This window comes from Rhinolophus sinicus, chromosome 2 (genome assembly GCF_057876585.1).
Source record: "Rhinolophus sinicus isolate RSI-liver-muscle chromosome 2, RSI-T2T, whole genome shotgun sequence".
Classification (NCBI taxonomy): domain Eukaryota; kingdom Metazoa; phylum Chordata; class Mammalia; order Chiroptera; family Rhinolophidae; genus Rhinolophus; species Rhinolophus sinicus.
Genome location: NC_142502.1, coordinates 141,302,304 through 141,318,985, shown reverse-complemented (window position 1 = coordinate 141,318,985; position 16,682 = coordinate 141,302,304). Strand labels below are relative to the sequence as shown.

Genomic DNA, 16,682 nt, shown 5'->3' with positions numbered 1-16,682 from the left:
CTCATCAATAAAAGAGGCATTACAATTTCTGCCTGGCAGAAGTGTTGTAAAGATTAAATAATATTAAATTAAAACCTTTAATGAAGCATTTGGTATGTGAGTGCCCAGATCATAATGATAGTGGTGGTGATGGTGGTGGTGGTGGTGGTGGTGGTGGTTATTACCCCTAGAGAAAGAGGATGTACTCCTCTAACAAAAGACATCTCCCTAGATTCCAAGCAGGACTGCCTGGCTAAAGTAAGGAATACCCTAAAGGCTACAATGAGGAATTGAATTCAATTCAGTATTTATTAAACTATGCTAAATTTATGGAATTACAAAATGCCTTGTGGCCCTGGCTCACAAGGTTTTCACAGTTTATACAAAAGGTTAGAGAAACAGAGTTGGTAAAATAATTAATTTTTGTTGAGGTGAGAGAGGTTTAAGAGACTCCACAGAGGCGGTAACTTTGAATCTGGAACTTCAACATTGATCAAGACTTGTCAGGTAACAAAGTAAAGGAAAAACGTGGCTGGCAAAGGGGCAACATACAGGAAAGCAAAGTGAGACATACTCTTTGTGATGTAAGCATGACAGGGAGACTGACAGGAAAAGAATCTAGAAAGAATGTGTTTTTTCATATCAGCAATAGATTATGGGATTAAAGGTTTTTAAGGACAAAAGTGGAAAGCTTATGTGTGTGTTGTATATATATATATTTTTGTTTTACATACATCACATATTCTTGCAGTAGGAATGAGGAGAAAAGCATAAATGAAATTGAGAGCTCTTTTGTAGTGAGAAGCAACAGGACTTGATGAGCACTTGGATGTGAATGATGGAAATCGAAAGAGTTGTAAGGGTAAGGAGTAGGTCCTGGAAGAAAAGAGAAGTTTGGTGTGGATGTGTTAAGTCCGAACATGTGTGTATTTGGGTGGAAATGTTGAGTAGGCAGTTGGATTTATAGCCTGGAACTAAAAATAAAGACTTGAGTGTTCTTAGCCCAAAGATCGTAGTTGAAAATGTGGCTATGACTAATAAATAATATTGAAATGATATCAATATATCAGGATTTTAAAATGTCAAGAAGAGGTGGAGTTCAATGAAGAAGATGGCCAGGGTGCAACCTAGAGGAATTACCAAGAGGAATGTCTGGGCAAAAGAGGAAACGCCACTGAACAGAGCTGAGAAAAAGCTGCCACCATAGTCGAAAGAGAACTAGCAAAGAACTGTACCACTGAGGCAAGGAGAGAGAGAATTTCAATGAAGGGATGACCAGGTAGATGTTTTCCCCTAAAATCACTTCCTCCTCTATTGCTAGTCTTGGTGAATGACGTCACACTAAATCCAGCCACTTAAGCCAAATGTCTGGGAGTAATCTTGTTTCTTATACTGCAAGGCCTGACAATATCTGCTCCCACATTTCTCCTGTATCTAATCTCATTCTCTGTCACGTCAATTGTCATTTGTCATAGTTCCTAGTCCAGGCCATTTCTCACCAAGTTCACTGGAACATTCTTTAAATTAATTTCTTTAGGTCCTTTCTTTGTCCTTCCCCCGACCTTGTTCTCAACACTGGTACCAAATTGACCTTTTTATAACACAAATCTAACCTTGACATCATCTTCCCCAACTCTTTAACTTTTAAACATTGCCAAAGCTCTTTTAGTAAGAAGTATAAATTCTTTAGCAACGTATTCAAGAGCCTTATTGCTCAGACCACTGTGTGTTTCTCTAGCTTTATCTCTTTCCACACCCCCACCCTTATAATTTCCAACAAAACTGCACTAGGCAGTTAGTTGAACTAACCCATGCCCTTCCTTGCCTTTAGCTGTGATGCCCTTCATCACCATACCTGTCTTTACGTAGGTGATGCCCTCTTACCCTCCGAGATGATTACCAGTACTTGGGCCCCTCCCATCCCTGGTAGTGGGTTCCCTGGGGTAAGAAAAAAGACTTGAGTGTTTTCAGCTTCTTTTCAGCTCTCTACATCACATCATTCAAAACCCCTTTCTTGTTCAGAATCCCTCAATCCTCATATAACAATGCATATCCCCGATAAGCAGCAGAGCGGTCCATTATTGAGAGAGAGAGAGAGAGAGAGAGAGAGAGAGAGAGAGAGAGAGAGAGAGAGAGAGAGAGAGAGAGAGAGAGGTGGGGAGGGGGAGAGAGAGAGAGAGAGAGATAACCCTTAGTGTTTTTCCTCAGGGATTGTATTCAGTGGCTTTATTTTCTTTTCCTCAAACTCTGATGCTCAGCCATATACAGCTCCAATTACTAAGTACCTGTAGGAACTACTTGGAACAGGGCTTTCCCGATATTGTGGTTGCAAAAGGATTATGATCAGAATCATAGTCTCCCTGCCATCATTCCTTACATAGAAGATAATGCAAATATCAGATTGGTGGAAATTATATAGCAAATAAAAGTGAACTACTCTAACTGTAACTATACACCAGTCACAATAATAAACAATATGAGGTAAAGGAAATACAAAATGCCATTGGCCAGCCAAAATCTAACCATAAATAAACAAATGTATGACCAGGACATTCCTGGCCTATGCTTGTTGTCACAGTATGATTATTAATAGCTTCCTATTTTATTCTTGAAAGTGTCTCAACTTGGCTTTTAAATTATATGGTCATCCTGATTATTAACTCATAAAAGACAACATCAAATGAACAGAAAGGGAGAGGATTGAAGGTCAAATAGGTAAAGACCCTTGTAAACCATATTCCATTAAAATAAGCAACCAGTCCACACTCCTGATTCCATTTAAATGCCCCAGTTTTAAGCTTTTCCTGGTATCCCCACTCCCAAATTCCCATAACAATTTGTGGAAATCCTCTCGTACTTCTCCCTGTCTTAGCACCTAACCTTGTGACTTGTGACTGTACATTTCCTGACCCCTCCAGGCGAGACAGTGTTGCATATGTGTCAAGAGCACAGGTGTGAGCACCAGAAAGGAGATCGTATGAGCTTAGTGTTTGAACTAAGAGCATGGGCTCTAGGACAGACCATCAGAGTTCCTATCTCAACCCTGCCACTTACTACTTGTGTGTCCTTGAGCAAGTGACTTAATCTCTTTGTGAATTCAGTTTCCTCATCAGTAAAAGGGAGCTAACAGTATTATCACTTAGGATTGCAGTGCTCAGAACAGAGTCCTAGGAACCCATAGGAAGTGCTCATTAAGTGTTAGCTGTTAGTAATTGTAAAATGCTCAGCACATGCCAGATACTTAGTAAGTACTCAGTAATTGTCATGTTGGAATTATTACTTATTTTTATAATTCTAAAGGCCCGACCAGGCATTCAAAAATCAGTTTGCTGAATCATTAAATATGATCTGTTGTATTTGGTACACTATACATACATCCAGCAAGAATAAACTGAGAGAGGCCATGTGCTTTAGCAAAAATAAAGCCATTGGTGACTTTTGGAAGTGTTATTTCGGGGCATCAGAAATGCAGAAACTGAAATTTAATGATCTGCGGGGCTCAATGGGATATGAAAAAGGAAAGTAAGTTCATTTCCAACTTCTGAAAAAGAAGCTGAATATGGACAGCTAGCTTCTCCTTCACTGCCTCCTCCACTATCATCTAAAATTGCTCCCCTGCCCCCCCAAAAAGAAAGTTTTAAGGCAGCATCTAGCTGCACTGGATAGTCCAAGGGGCAATTACACCATGAAAGACACTGGTTCTGTCCCGCACTGCTGAGTCCTCCCCATAGATCCTGGGCCTCCAGGGCAATGGCAGAGTTGTGTCTTTGACTATGTGGATGCAGGAGGGATTGGGAATGAGGTCAGATATAGCACAGTGTGCACTTGGAGTAGATACCAGACCAAAACACCCTACATGTGACAAGTTGGAATTGGTGTAACTGTGTCCAAAACAAGCACACACACCTTGCAAGGATGAAGTTCCTATGTGGGAAATGATGAAGAGCTATTCTACTTCCCACTTCCCCTAATTGATGGGACAATAAAATAAGCTTACTTTAGCCATTTCTTTTCCCCAGATTAAGTTCTTACAGAAATTTATAAGTGTGAAATAATGTCTCATATATATATATGATGTCATACACACACACATGCACGCACACAGAAGGTGCCAAAAAAATGTATACACATTTTAAGAAAGCAAAAAACTGTATTAAAATTGTAATACTCAATATATACTGATAACGAAAGATGAATACAAGTCATGTGTATACATTTTTGGCACCCCCAGTATATATATATATATATATATATATATATATATATATATATATATATATATGTATATATACACACACACATATATATATACACACATATATATGTATATGTATATATTATACGTATATAATTCAAATATATAAGTTGAATAAATATATAAAATATTTGGGAAGCAAATATCAGACCCAGTTTTACCTTCCCGTATTCAAAGATGAAAATAGGGCCTACAAAATTTTAGCAACTTAAAATAAGTGATTAAGCAAAATTCCTGAGATAGAAGAACATATTTATGGAAAGAATTTTCAACGGCAAAAGAAGTCAGTTTTAGCTCCGTATGTTTTATGATTTCAATGAAGTTAAATAAAATAAGAAATTTGTGAAACAAGAGATATGAGTAAAATATGAAATGAGAATAAAAAGGACCTAGAACAGTTAAGGAATATAAAATAACATGAAAAATGTAAAATCACTCGAGAAGCAGTAAAGAGCAGACAGAAAATGAAATAAATGATGAATGCATGTTTGAGAAATTCTCATAATTTGAGTAGAAGTTGAGTTCGATGACAGTGATGAAAACGAATTTGATAAATAATGAATGAAAAAAGTAGATATCCAATATACCAGATAATTTGGGTTGCTAAAGAATAGTCTCGAAGAAACATTTAAAGATTTAATAGAAGAGAACTTTTCTGATTCAAGAAAAAACTGAAAATGCAGATTGAATAGGCTCATCAAGTAATAAAATTAATTAATTAAATGAGACTAATACTTAGACACTTCCTGGTAACGATTTTTAATTTCAAAAGCAAAAGATTTTTATTACTGGGAGAAGACATAGGTTGCCTGCAAAAGCTCTGCAACATTAAATGGTGAAGAATTCCGATGGATAACTTTATGACTTAAATGTTATACTTACTTAAGATATCACTTACATATGAAGAAAATGGAAAGTCATTTTCAAATAGATATGGATTCATCTAAAAAGAGGAGTAGGAATAATTTTCTTCAAGAAATTATATAAAAAAGTGAATCAAGTTTTTTTAAAAAAACTTCAGAACATAATAATTATTATATATAAGAAATGGTGATAACCATTGAAGCCATTTAAGCAAATATATGTCTAATTAGTATTTTCCATAAATTTTGAGATGACATTGCATCAGCAAACAAGAGCAGTCTGTCATGAGAAAAAACAATCTGAAGATAAGCGTTTGAAGAGAAAATATGCTATTTCTCAATATCCATTGGAAGCAATGACCACCACATTGAATCCTATAGAAAGTAAATTCTGTTCATCAGAAGACAGTTTGAGAAATTTGTCCCAGAACTCAAAGAGAAAGAATAGAGAGTGAAATTATGAGAAAAGAGGTTAAGTAATATAAAGGCTAGGAACAGGATAGGCTTCCTCATACATACAAAAATTTTAAATGTATACCATCCGCATACCCTTATTGTAAAAAAATCACTTGAAATTATTGACATTAAAGTGGAAAATGTATAGGAAATAAGGTATAAGAAAAAAATGTGGTGTAAAAGAAACAGAAGTAATGGCGCCAGAAAAGTTATTAAGTCACGATAATGTTATCAATTATTAACAACTATACTCATACAGCAAAATAAACTTTAAAAATGGATTCTCAAAGGAAAAAGTGATAAAAGTACTCATGCTGTATGTTCACATATACAAAATAAATGTTTACTTTTAGCTCCCAAACTCCTCTTCTTCCTCCCAAGTCTACCTACTGGGTAGTAGGAAGGATGGAAATCCCTAAATTTTGATCCCAAGTGATAACAACAGTCTGATGTGATTTTTTTAAGTCCCTTTAGGCGAAATGCTCAGTCTTTCTGATTTGCCCTCCCCCAATAAAATTTGGATATTTGAGAGGGACTAATTTGCCCTTGTGAATAGGTCCTTTGGTTTTAAACCAGTTGGTTTCTTGGAAAGTTATATCACATTTTCAAGAAACAGAAAGTTTCGGTATTAGTTAAACTCTTCCAGTAAATAGAAAAAGATGAAGTTTTCTAGTTTTTTTTAGGAAGCCAGCTGTATCTTATGTCAATATCCACCAAAGATAATATATTCATATGCAAAACTCCTGACCCAATTTGAATTAAAAACTTTAAATCTGAGATCAAATATCATTAAACCAAAACTAACAGTATAATGAAAGCATAATATATCAAGTAAAATTTATCCTAGGAATGCAAGAGTGCTTCGGTATTTAGGAAATGTATTACAATAACTCATATTTATTTTGAACGCTGAAGATGAAAACCAAATTATTTCCTCAGAAGATTCTGAAAATACATCAGTCTGAATACTTAAGCATTCAAAGGATATAGAGGATATGAATAATAATTAATGAGGTTGATTTAATAAATACATTTTGAACCCTATACCCCATAGAGAATAAACTTTCCTTTCAAATGCCCATGAAATATTTATTAGGTCACAAAGAATGCCTCCATATATATCCCAAGGCACAATTTTTCCAGTCCACATTCTCAGCAATAAATAACAGGAAATGAATAGTGAAAGTACACTAAAACTTCAGCTACCAGGAAAAAAAAGCACTACATAGATTTTTTTTTTATATATTATCTTGTCATAAGGAAGACTGAAAGAAAGTGACTGCCTATGACAGAGGATGACACACTATGGCGTGCAGACTGTTTTTGTAAATAAAATTTTATTGTAGCACTGCTATGCCCATTTTGTTCAAGCACTATCAGTGGCTACTTTTGTACACCAGAATTGAGTAGATGCAACAGCGACCATGTAACCCTCAGAGTCTAAAATATTTACTGCCTGGCCCTCTACAGAAAAAGTTTGCTGACTCCTGGACTAAGAAAACATTTGCACCCCACTAGAAAATGGACAAAGAATATTGATACCAACGTCAGCAGTTGCCCAGAAGCCCACACTTCGTGTCATGTTCTGCCGTCTCCATCTTGAATTTCTTAATAATTTTTGTACAAGAGGCCTTGTGTTTTCATTTTGCACTGGGTTCTACAATTATGTAGCTGGTTCTCACTGATACGCAATGTTTTTAAAACAAAGAAAATCAAATGAACAATACATGTGAAAAAAAAATCTGTGGCTTATAATTAAAGGCATCCACATAAAAACTATAATGAAAATCCATTTTCATTTACAAAACGTACACATATCTCAAAAGGAGTTAATCAAGAGTGTGGGTGAAGGGTAAGAAAATGAGTACTTCATAACTTGCTCCTAAGAGGTTAATAATAATGAGGGTGGGAAGTGGGTTTCAGCAGCTACCTGTGTCCTGCGTGGTCAGTGTTCCAAGCAGGATGCTCGGCCCCTTACAAACATTAGATTTTATTCTCCAAACAATCCTTAGGCGATAGATACTATTGTTTCCATTGCATAAAGGAGGAAGCTGAAATGTAAGAAAGTGAAACATCATGTTCAAATGTCACGCTAGTAGTGGAAGAGTCTGAGTTTGAACTTACATCAGCCCGCAGGTCAGTGCTTATAACCGTGGTGTGAACAGCCTCAAGAGTAAATTGTTCCACATTTCTGGGGAGTTGGGTCATAGCTATCAAGAGTCTTAGAGTGTTTTATAGACTTTAACCCAGGAAGTCTACCTGTATTAGGAATTTTATTTTTAAATCTAATTTAAGAAAATGCAGTCATTATAAATATATGCGTCTGAGAATAGAAAAACAAAACTTATTCTCACTATACTCAGATAGGTCGAAACTAACTGGAAGCTGCTTTGCTTATCCTCAATAGACCCTCCTGCTGGGTGCAAGTGTAGTGCAGAGCGGAGGCAGTTTTCTTCCGAATTGGGAATCATAGCCCAATGCAAGAATTTAAACTCTCAGTAAATGTCTTTTCAGTTTTGTACCCCTCTACCCCCATGTCTCTCACTCTTATGGCTGTGTGTTTGATGGGAGGTGTCCCTGTGGCATGCACGTGACAGGGGCCTCTGAATTTGCTGGCAGCCACAGTACCATTCCTTGTCTGGTCGTGGTCGCCTGGTGGTCATCCACAGATCACATTGTTGGCTTTGGCTGATGAGCTGTGGGTCTTATTTATCACATCTTGGTGTGCATTGCAATTATGGGAAATACTTTTTGGGCAGCTAACCAACTTTCTGTTTCCTTAACAACAACAAAAACAAAGCTTTTGTCTTAACTTTGCACCAAAAGTACCAATAGTTGATATCAGAAAATGTTTTGTGGCTTTTCCTGGTGTGTGTGTGTGTGTGTGTGTGTGTGTGTGTGTGTGTGTGTGTAAAGGAATTAGTGGAGGTGAAAGGAGTGCATATCTTGCTGTGTGATATCTTTCTGATCTTGAACCACAAGAAAAAATACAATTTATATCTTGACACAGTATACATATATTACTTACATATAATTGACCTAAAGTTTCACATAGCATTAATTTTTGTTACAGTTTGTAATATATCCTAATATTTCAATTCTATTCTATTTCATTTTTTCAAAATGTTGGCAACATCCTACCAAACTGATTTCCCAAATCACTAACAGTTTTAATTCTCTCTTTTAAAAAGTCATTATTCTCATAGTCTTCAATTAGATTGACTGAAGGGGAAATTCTTCACAAGTCAGTGGGGTGGGGCTGGGCATCCCGGGCTGGGGGCTCCGTGGCACAGACAGGAGCAGCGTGAGGAGTCTCACACTCAAAGCACAGCGCTTAGTGGGTTGGTTTGGGTTTGGACTGGTATCTGAAGAAATGGAGTGGAAGTAAGAGTTGAGGTCAAGCTTTTTGAGCAGGAGGGAGGCTTGGCCATGACCCGAGTCAGTAATAGGAGGGTAAGGCTGAAGGTCTGGGCCAGATTTAGGGCTCCAGCCAGTTAGGGTGCAGTGTGAGGTTAGGAGGAAGGAGAGGGAGGCCAAGAAAGAATCTGGGGAATGGAGGGAGGAAACAAGTGAACTCAGGGTCTTTCACTAATTGCTGGTCTCCCTTAGTGGTGCCTGAGGCTGCCATACTCTTCAGGATTAGCTGGGGACCTCGGTGGGTCACTGAGGACATCTGTGACTTCAGCCGGGTGGGGCTAAGGAAAAGCAGGGACTGACAGTTTTATACTTTCCGTCCTTAGAGCAACTCTCCTCTTCCAGATTTGAAAGACTCCTGGGTGATGGTTCCAACTATGAGCTCTCTTTTTTCCTTTTCTTTTTATTCTAATCCATGTGCAAAAGAAGGGGGGCCAATTTAAACTCAATTTGGCCCACTTGATTCTTTCTGACTCTGGGTTGTATGTGTGGTTAATGGAAAGAGCCTGTGTTTTCTAAGGAGCTTAAAACCACAGGGAGGTTTGGAAACTCACATAAACACAAAAGAATGTATTTCAGAAAACAAATCAGAATGAGACTCAGAGTTCTTATTTTGCTCCTACCCTTTGCCATGGATGTAAGCAAATGGTAATCTGAGGGCAGTGCTGAGTTCCATGCAAAATCACTCACTGGGAACACACAGTGAGTGAATGCAATGTCACAAACAGTTATTGACTTCTTACCATGTTCCAAAGACTGGAGAAGGCATAGAACAACAAAAATAAGTAAGAAACGCTGGAGCTGCCTCCAGCAGTGACCTTCTTGTGGGACCACTAGTGAGGACTGGTGGCTTTGCCTCCCTATGGTCTGGGGAGCTTTTCTCGAAGCCAAGTCAGAAGGTGGTGTAGGAAGGTGTGGACTCTGATCTTGAGTGGATCCATATATTGAATGAATCATCAAGCACAGCATTCAAGCAGAATTCCTGCGAGGCAACTTGAATTTCAAATTTTGTTGAGATTTATATTTGTTGGAACCAAGGCACAAAATCCCAAGAAGAGAGCTGAATCCTCCACAACCATACTGATACCAGCTGGCCCATGAACATCTTTAGGGGATAGAATTACATTTGAGTTAAGATTTAATTGGTTCAAATATCAGGGACCTTTCACATCTACTGATTTCTAAAACATGCCACTGATTTCTAAAATATGGGCATTTCAACTCTCCATGACTATGGTTTGCCCAACAATTGTGTGTTAAAAGCAATTCAAAAAAAAAGAAAAAAGAAACAATTCACAACAGAGTCCAATGGAACATTTCCTAGTACTACTTATATTTGGGCTACAAAGGAGTTTTTATTTCTGCCTTGGATCTTTGGTCATGGAAAAGCCATTAGTGCCTGAAGAGAACATCAGGATTCCATAGCTGGGATTTTAAGATTATTAACTCTTAAACAGGTTGGCATGATAAATGAGATATTTTATATATTATGGGGTGGAGAGATGCTGGAATTGCATCCACTTTCTGCCACTTCCCCAACCAACACCCTACTTCTCCTGGCTGGGACCACTTCCCCAACCAACACCCTGCTTTTCACTTAGGTCCTTGGGGTTGAGAAGAAGCCAAGGGTCTGAACATGGAAAGACCTCCCTGGGTCGATTATTCTGTGAGTAACTACTAAGGCAGATTTCAAACCAGAAAATCAGTTTACAAGGCTATGTGCAATGAGGCATGCATGTTTTAAGAGGAATTCCAAACTGAGTCAAAGGCCCAGCATATCTACACCTATGGGAGAGGGGAGGAGTCTGGTTGAGTGCCAGTGGGTAGTTTTCAGAGGTTCCATGGATGAGGTATTTAGAGTTCAGGGTGAGGAAGTCCAGTGGCCAGAGGCAGAGGAGAGAATGGTGGCACTGGGCAGGCAAGCTACTTACTCCTGGGGATTTGATTTAAAGAGATATAAGCAGCACCCTCAGGGAGGCTCTATCCTTTTCCTTCGGGTGACTTGATCTTGGGGTAGGACAGACCGTGCATGTGTGGGTTAGGAAGGCTCAGTAAGAAGAACTAGAAGGATTCCAAGGTGCCAGTTTAGATAGCCCTACATTCTTCTGTCCTTTAGTAGCTGAGGCCCTTTGGGTCCTGTGGTAACCCAGAGAAGACAAAATCAGTTTGGTTCCCAGAATCTTAGGAGATTATGTTCACCCTCGATGCTTGAAGGAAAAGCCTTATGTACATCTCAAGTATGTTCCAAAGGGGATATATTTTGGTCAAAGTTTACATAATTGTGTAAAAAAATGACCATATGTAAATATGAAACAACAAAACTCAAGAGTAACAGGGCAGTTATTATCAGAGTCAGAATGAGAGAAACAAGTCTGTCAGTGCCTCCTCACCTCCAGTTTTATCTTAGGGGCCTCATTTTATTTTCTTCTCGGGAAACTACAGCACCTGTCCATTAACAAGAAAGTTTTCCAGATAGAGCTAAACTTTTCTCAACACCCCAGGATATTTCTTGAATCTTTCCCTATATCTAGCATCAACAACTCAGATGAATACCAATGTTGTATAAATTTTACATGTCGGTCAGAAGAACAGTGAAAATGAAATGTTTTAAGGAGAAAGAAGTGAATTATCATTGGTTGATCCTATTGAATAAGTAAAAGAATGCAAACTGATTTGAGACTGTGAAATAGGGCCGATCGTGGAGAACAGAGAAGTAGTACACCAAAAAAGATTTACTCCAAACACCCGCCCCTTAAGCAGAGAACCAAGATTAATCCCTCAATTCTAGGTCAAGGCCCTATTTCACCAACACTTTGTTTGCCTCCCCTCCCTGGATAATTCTCTCATTGCATGACTTCTCTACTGATGAAGAAATTGAACTTGGAATGGGGGAGGTGTGGACATTCCTCTCAAATCATTAGGTATCTTACAGTACTACCCCTCTGTAACCAAAATTTCAGACAGTACTTCCCCTGGTCATAGGACCAAAGCACAGCATTGCATTCCAGAAGTGGGCATAGCTGGCCAGTGTCCAAGGAAATCTCGATTCCAGTGAAAAGGAGTTGTAGAATTCTGGATTAGACTACAGTTTACAGTCAGCCATACAGTGCCTCTTCTGGGGCACCTACATGGCATTGGGCCATATCTGCCAGACCCTCATAGGACCCCCAGGCCCAGAGCATCTGCCCCATGGCTGAAGGAGAGCATCCAGGACCAATCTCTGAGATTAAAATATACAACTTAATCCTGTCAAGGATGACGCTAGGATTTTAATGAAAGAGGCTTTCCAAAGCATTAACAACCCAAGGCTAGGATATGCAGTTCTGGTAAGCTCTTGGGAGACTCCCAACTGCCATTAAACTCAGAGATCTATTGTTGATGATTACGTAGACCCATTCATCAACAAGTTGTGCTCTAGAATCATTGATCCATCTGGGAAGGCTCCTCAAGTTCACATAAGGTCACAAGAATTGGCTGGAGCCAACTGGGTCTGAGTCCCAAACCAGAGTGTTTGTCCAAATGAGGGAGGAAGTGGTGATGTCCAGCTGGCAAAAGGTCAGGAGTTTCCACGAGCAGTAGAGGCTTCTCCTCTTCATGCTCTTCTTTCTGCCATTCAACAAACAGGTAGATGCCAGAGAGGACAATCTCCTTATGACCCTCACAAGGGGAGCCTGACAAAAAAAGTGATTGCAACCCAGTATCAGAGGATGGTGACTGAGAGGCGTACATGGTGCCCTGAGAGCATGGGGCAGGGGCAGTGTGCCTCATCTGTGCTGGTCAAAGGCAACAGGCAGAGACTGAGTTGAGTCTTGAAGAACAAGTAGGAGTCTGCCAGTGTGGACATGGAGTATCCCAAGCAGGTAGAATATGTATAAAGGCAGAGAGACTGGAACGGGAAAGGTTTATTGGAAAAGGTTTATTTTTGACAGGAGGGCCCCCCCATGTCCCTTTTCACCCTGATCCCTTTCCCCCAACTCCTCCCCCCTAACTCTGTGGCTTCTATGCTGCTGCCACATGAAACAGCTTGATCTACCCCAAACAAGTGTTTAAATATGCATTTCTATATTTACTAGAAGAGTTGAATGATTTTTCAAGTGCTAATTTACCATCCTTCAGGGGATTGCTTGTTCTGATCTTTTGTCTATTTTTCTAGTGTTTGCCTTTTTAATATTTACTTGTACCAATTATTTACATATCCTGGACACTAATCTTTTGACTTTTATATTTTTTGCAGACAAATCTTCTGTCACTCTTTTCTTGTCTTTGAACTTGTTTCTGGTATCTTTTCATCATTCAGAATTTTAAACACTTCAGGTAGTCAAAATTATCATTTTCTAAGAAAAAAAATTTCTACTTTCTGTATCTGGTTGAAGAAACTCTTCACTAACCTGACGACATAAAAATCTTCTATAATTCACCCAATGGATTTAAAGTTTTGTTTTTTCCATTAGGTTCTAGTACATCTAAGGTTACATTGTATGTAAAATAGTGATCTCATTGTTTTTTTCCAATTAGAAATCCATTGTTGCAGCATCATTTGTTGAAGGGTTTATTTTCCTTCCCCAATTTGAATCACCCCCTTTCACTTTATAATGAGCTCACATCGGTTGACGTCTGGGTTCTCCATGCTACCCTGTTGGCTCTACTGTTATATCATGTATCATGCATATGGGGTCATTATATCTATTAGGACAAGCTTTCCAACTTTGCTCTTTTTCATAATTGCCTTGATGACTTTTAGACCCTTAATCTTCATTTCACTTTTAAAGTTAGTTTTTCAGTCTCACAAAACATTCTTTCCCAATTTTTCCTAGAATTGAAGTTATAGATTAACTTGAGGAAAGTGAGATATCCTTACGGCATGGAGTTTTTCACTGTATGATCACACTCAGTGTATCATTTGTGTTCAAGTCGGACAGACATACCTGTCTGGATATGGGGCACAGAAAAATAAATTCTCCTCCTAGAGATGAAATACACTCAACCAGAATGAGAGGGATATTGTACCATGAAAAGGACAGCATAAAATCTACTTTGCACAGATTCATCTTAAATATCTATAGTCTAAAACAAAGAAAACATAGCAACCAATCATCTCTACACGTTAAAATTAAGGCAAATGAATACATACAAAAATAAAAGTAATCCGAAACTGTCGGAAAATGTTTGCAGTACAAAATGGCAGACTAGAAGGAGCAAACTCTAACCTCAACAATTGTTAGAATGAAAGACAGAAATGCAGAGCGCAGCTGAAATAGACCCTGAAGTGAAAGGAAAGAGGCATAATAGCTACAGAAAAGAGTGGGTTATAATAGGAAAAAGCCTACTAGGAAATCACTGCAACAGATGGAGTACAGGCACTGTTGAAATGCTTAAAAGCTGAGTTGAAGCCATAGTGAATGGTATCAGTGAAATAGACGTCAACCTTGGGAAATAAAGAAGACCCCTTCCAAATCTAAAATTCTCTGATTATATATGTCCAAGAGAAAGTTTTCCTCTTTTTTCAGTAAAACGTGTCTTTTTTAAGTATAATTAAAAAGGTGTGCAGTTTTTCTTCTTTTATTTATTAGAATGACTAATTACATTAGATTTCCTTAAATGTTGAATTATCAATACATTCCTGAAATAAGCGTCACCAATTAATTAATTATTATTATTCTGGATTCCTGCTGGATTCATTTGCTAATATTTTATTTAGAGATTTTTCCTCTATGTTTAGAAATCAAATTAGACTCTTTCGAAGGGGCGGTTTGTTTATCTTTCTCTGTTTGGGCATTTAGTTTGTGCTAATTTCATTTAAATCAACTGGAGTCTTTTATAAGAGGAATAATTTAAGTAGTACAAAAAGAACCCTTTTTTTTTTTTTAAAGATTTGAAACTAACCTGTGAATCTAGTTGAACCCAGGATTTTTTTAGTGTATAAGTGTGTGAAGTGTGGTTGGGAAGGAGTGGAAAGGGGAGTGAAGAGAGTCCTGTAACAAACACTAAGTCTAAACACCATTTCGAATAATTTCAAAATTTATAGAAGTTTCAGATAATGAGCCCAATTAATGGATTCGTATGTGAAATGTCAATTAATAGAATATGAAGGGAAATGATACAAGGTAAAGACAAATGAACAGTTGATTGAGTAACGTCTGCTTTTGTTTTCCTAGATCAGGAAGTGTGCTACACCACTGGAATGAAATCTATTACTTTGTGGAACAATTGGCTCATAAATTCATCAGGTGAGAAACATAATGCATAGTTCTCTGCCATGATCAAAACCAGCCTATGTTTGCTATTCTACTAATTACAAACTACTTTGGTGATGCTTTTTGACAAAGGCGGACTCTCAGATCTTGGACCAGACTTTGTTTTCATCTTTGCCATGTTTTAGAATGACATTTGGCTTGGTGTTTTCGAGAGGATCCCAATTTGGTTAGAAGACCAAAATTTTAACTTTGTCCCTCTCTTATTTAATAATACATTCTTCTAGAAGGATCATTTAACATTTTCTTTCACAGTGTATCACACTGGGGCCATTGGCTTATTCTAGCTGGACTCATGTAAAAGGGGTTCTAGGGTGTGAAATGCCAATTCATCCCAGTTTGCCCAGACTTTCCTGGTTTTAGCACTGAACATCTCACATCCTGGGAGCTACCCTCTGTTCTGGCAGATCCTCATGGTTGGTCAGCGTAGCTATGTGCTCTATCAGGTAGAATTCTCTGAGCGTTCTCAACACCACTTTCCAAAAGAGGACAATGCAGTTTCGAACGTCATCACTGTAAACATTGCAGGGACCTTAGGGATCCTACTTTACAATCAGCATAGACACCCACTAGTAAAGGAAAGGGGGTCATTTTACCCTCCTTGGGTGCAGCCTCTAAGGGATAAACAACTGTGATAGCTTTCATGGAGGTGCTTGAAGCCAGCTGTCAAGGTCTTGATAAAATTTATTTAATCATTATAATTCTAAAGCAGCTTCATTCTTGCAGGTGGCCTTTGTAGAGTCTTCCAGCCGATACAAGTAACCATGAACTTTTTAAAATAAAATTCTTTGTCTCAGAAGATAGGTTCTCCTCTGAGACCAGGGTAATGCAAACATGTTCCCTCTAAATTCAGTTACCCATCTCAGCATGTACCTGTCTGCCTGATTGGAGAGAGGAGTCTTCTCTGTGATGCCAGGAATTGGAAGCTACAGCAAGAAGCATCTAAACCCAGATGAATGAGAAAAAACAGATGCTGAGAGGAGAGAGGGGAGAGGGATAGGGGAAAAGCAGAGAGAAAGGAAAGAAGCAAATACTTGGATGGTGTTAAAAGCAAAATACTTAGGAGAATTGTAGAAGCTTAGAATTGAAAGAAACAGCCTACAAACTTATCCTAAGAGGCATTCACTAACCCTCAACTTGAATAGCTCTGGTGAGAAACTGCTGCCTTTTGAGGCAAACAGTCCAACAGCTGGACAATTTCAGCTTCCAGAAAAGTCTTTTTGTCATTCAGCCAAAATGTCCTTTCCTACACTTTTATCCGTTGGTCCTCTGGAGTGATATAAAACAAATCTGCATCCAGATATTTGCTATGTCTCTGCTTTTCTAGTCTCCTGTTCCCCCGAAGCAGAGGAGTCTACTGGAAAAGGCTTTGAAGTTAGGTAGATATGGATTTGAATCTAAGCTCCATTGTGCAACCATAACAATGAACTTACCCTACTTTGCATGTAAAAACTACGAGAGAAA

The 16,682-nt window shown here is 38.4% G+C and overlaps 1 protein-coding gene across 2 annotated transcripts in view; it reads left to right on the top strand.

The window, feature by feature from the left end:
• The window catches only part of ANTXR1 (ANTXR cell adhesion molecule 1), a 213,916-nt gene that overhangs the window by 9,713 nt on the left and 187,521 nt on the right, over nt 1-16,682 (top strand). For both annotated transcript variants that reach the window (XM_019718386.3, XM_074332096.2), the window contains exon 2: nt 15,123-15,194. In XM_019718386.3, coding sequence (XP_019573945.2) covers nt 15,123-15,194 — 72 coding nt within the window. The remainder of the gene's footprint in view (nt 1-15,122; nt 15,195-16,682) is intronic.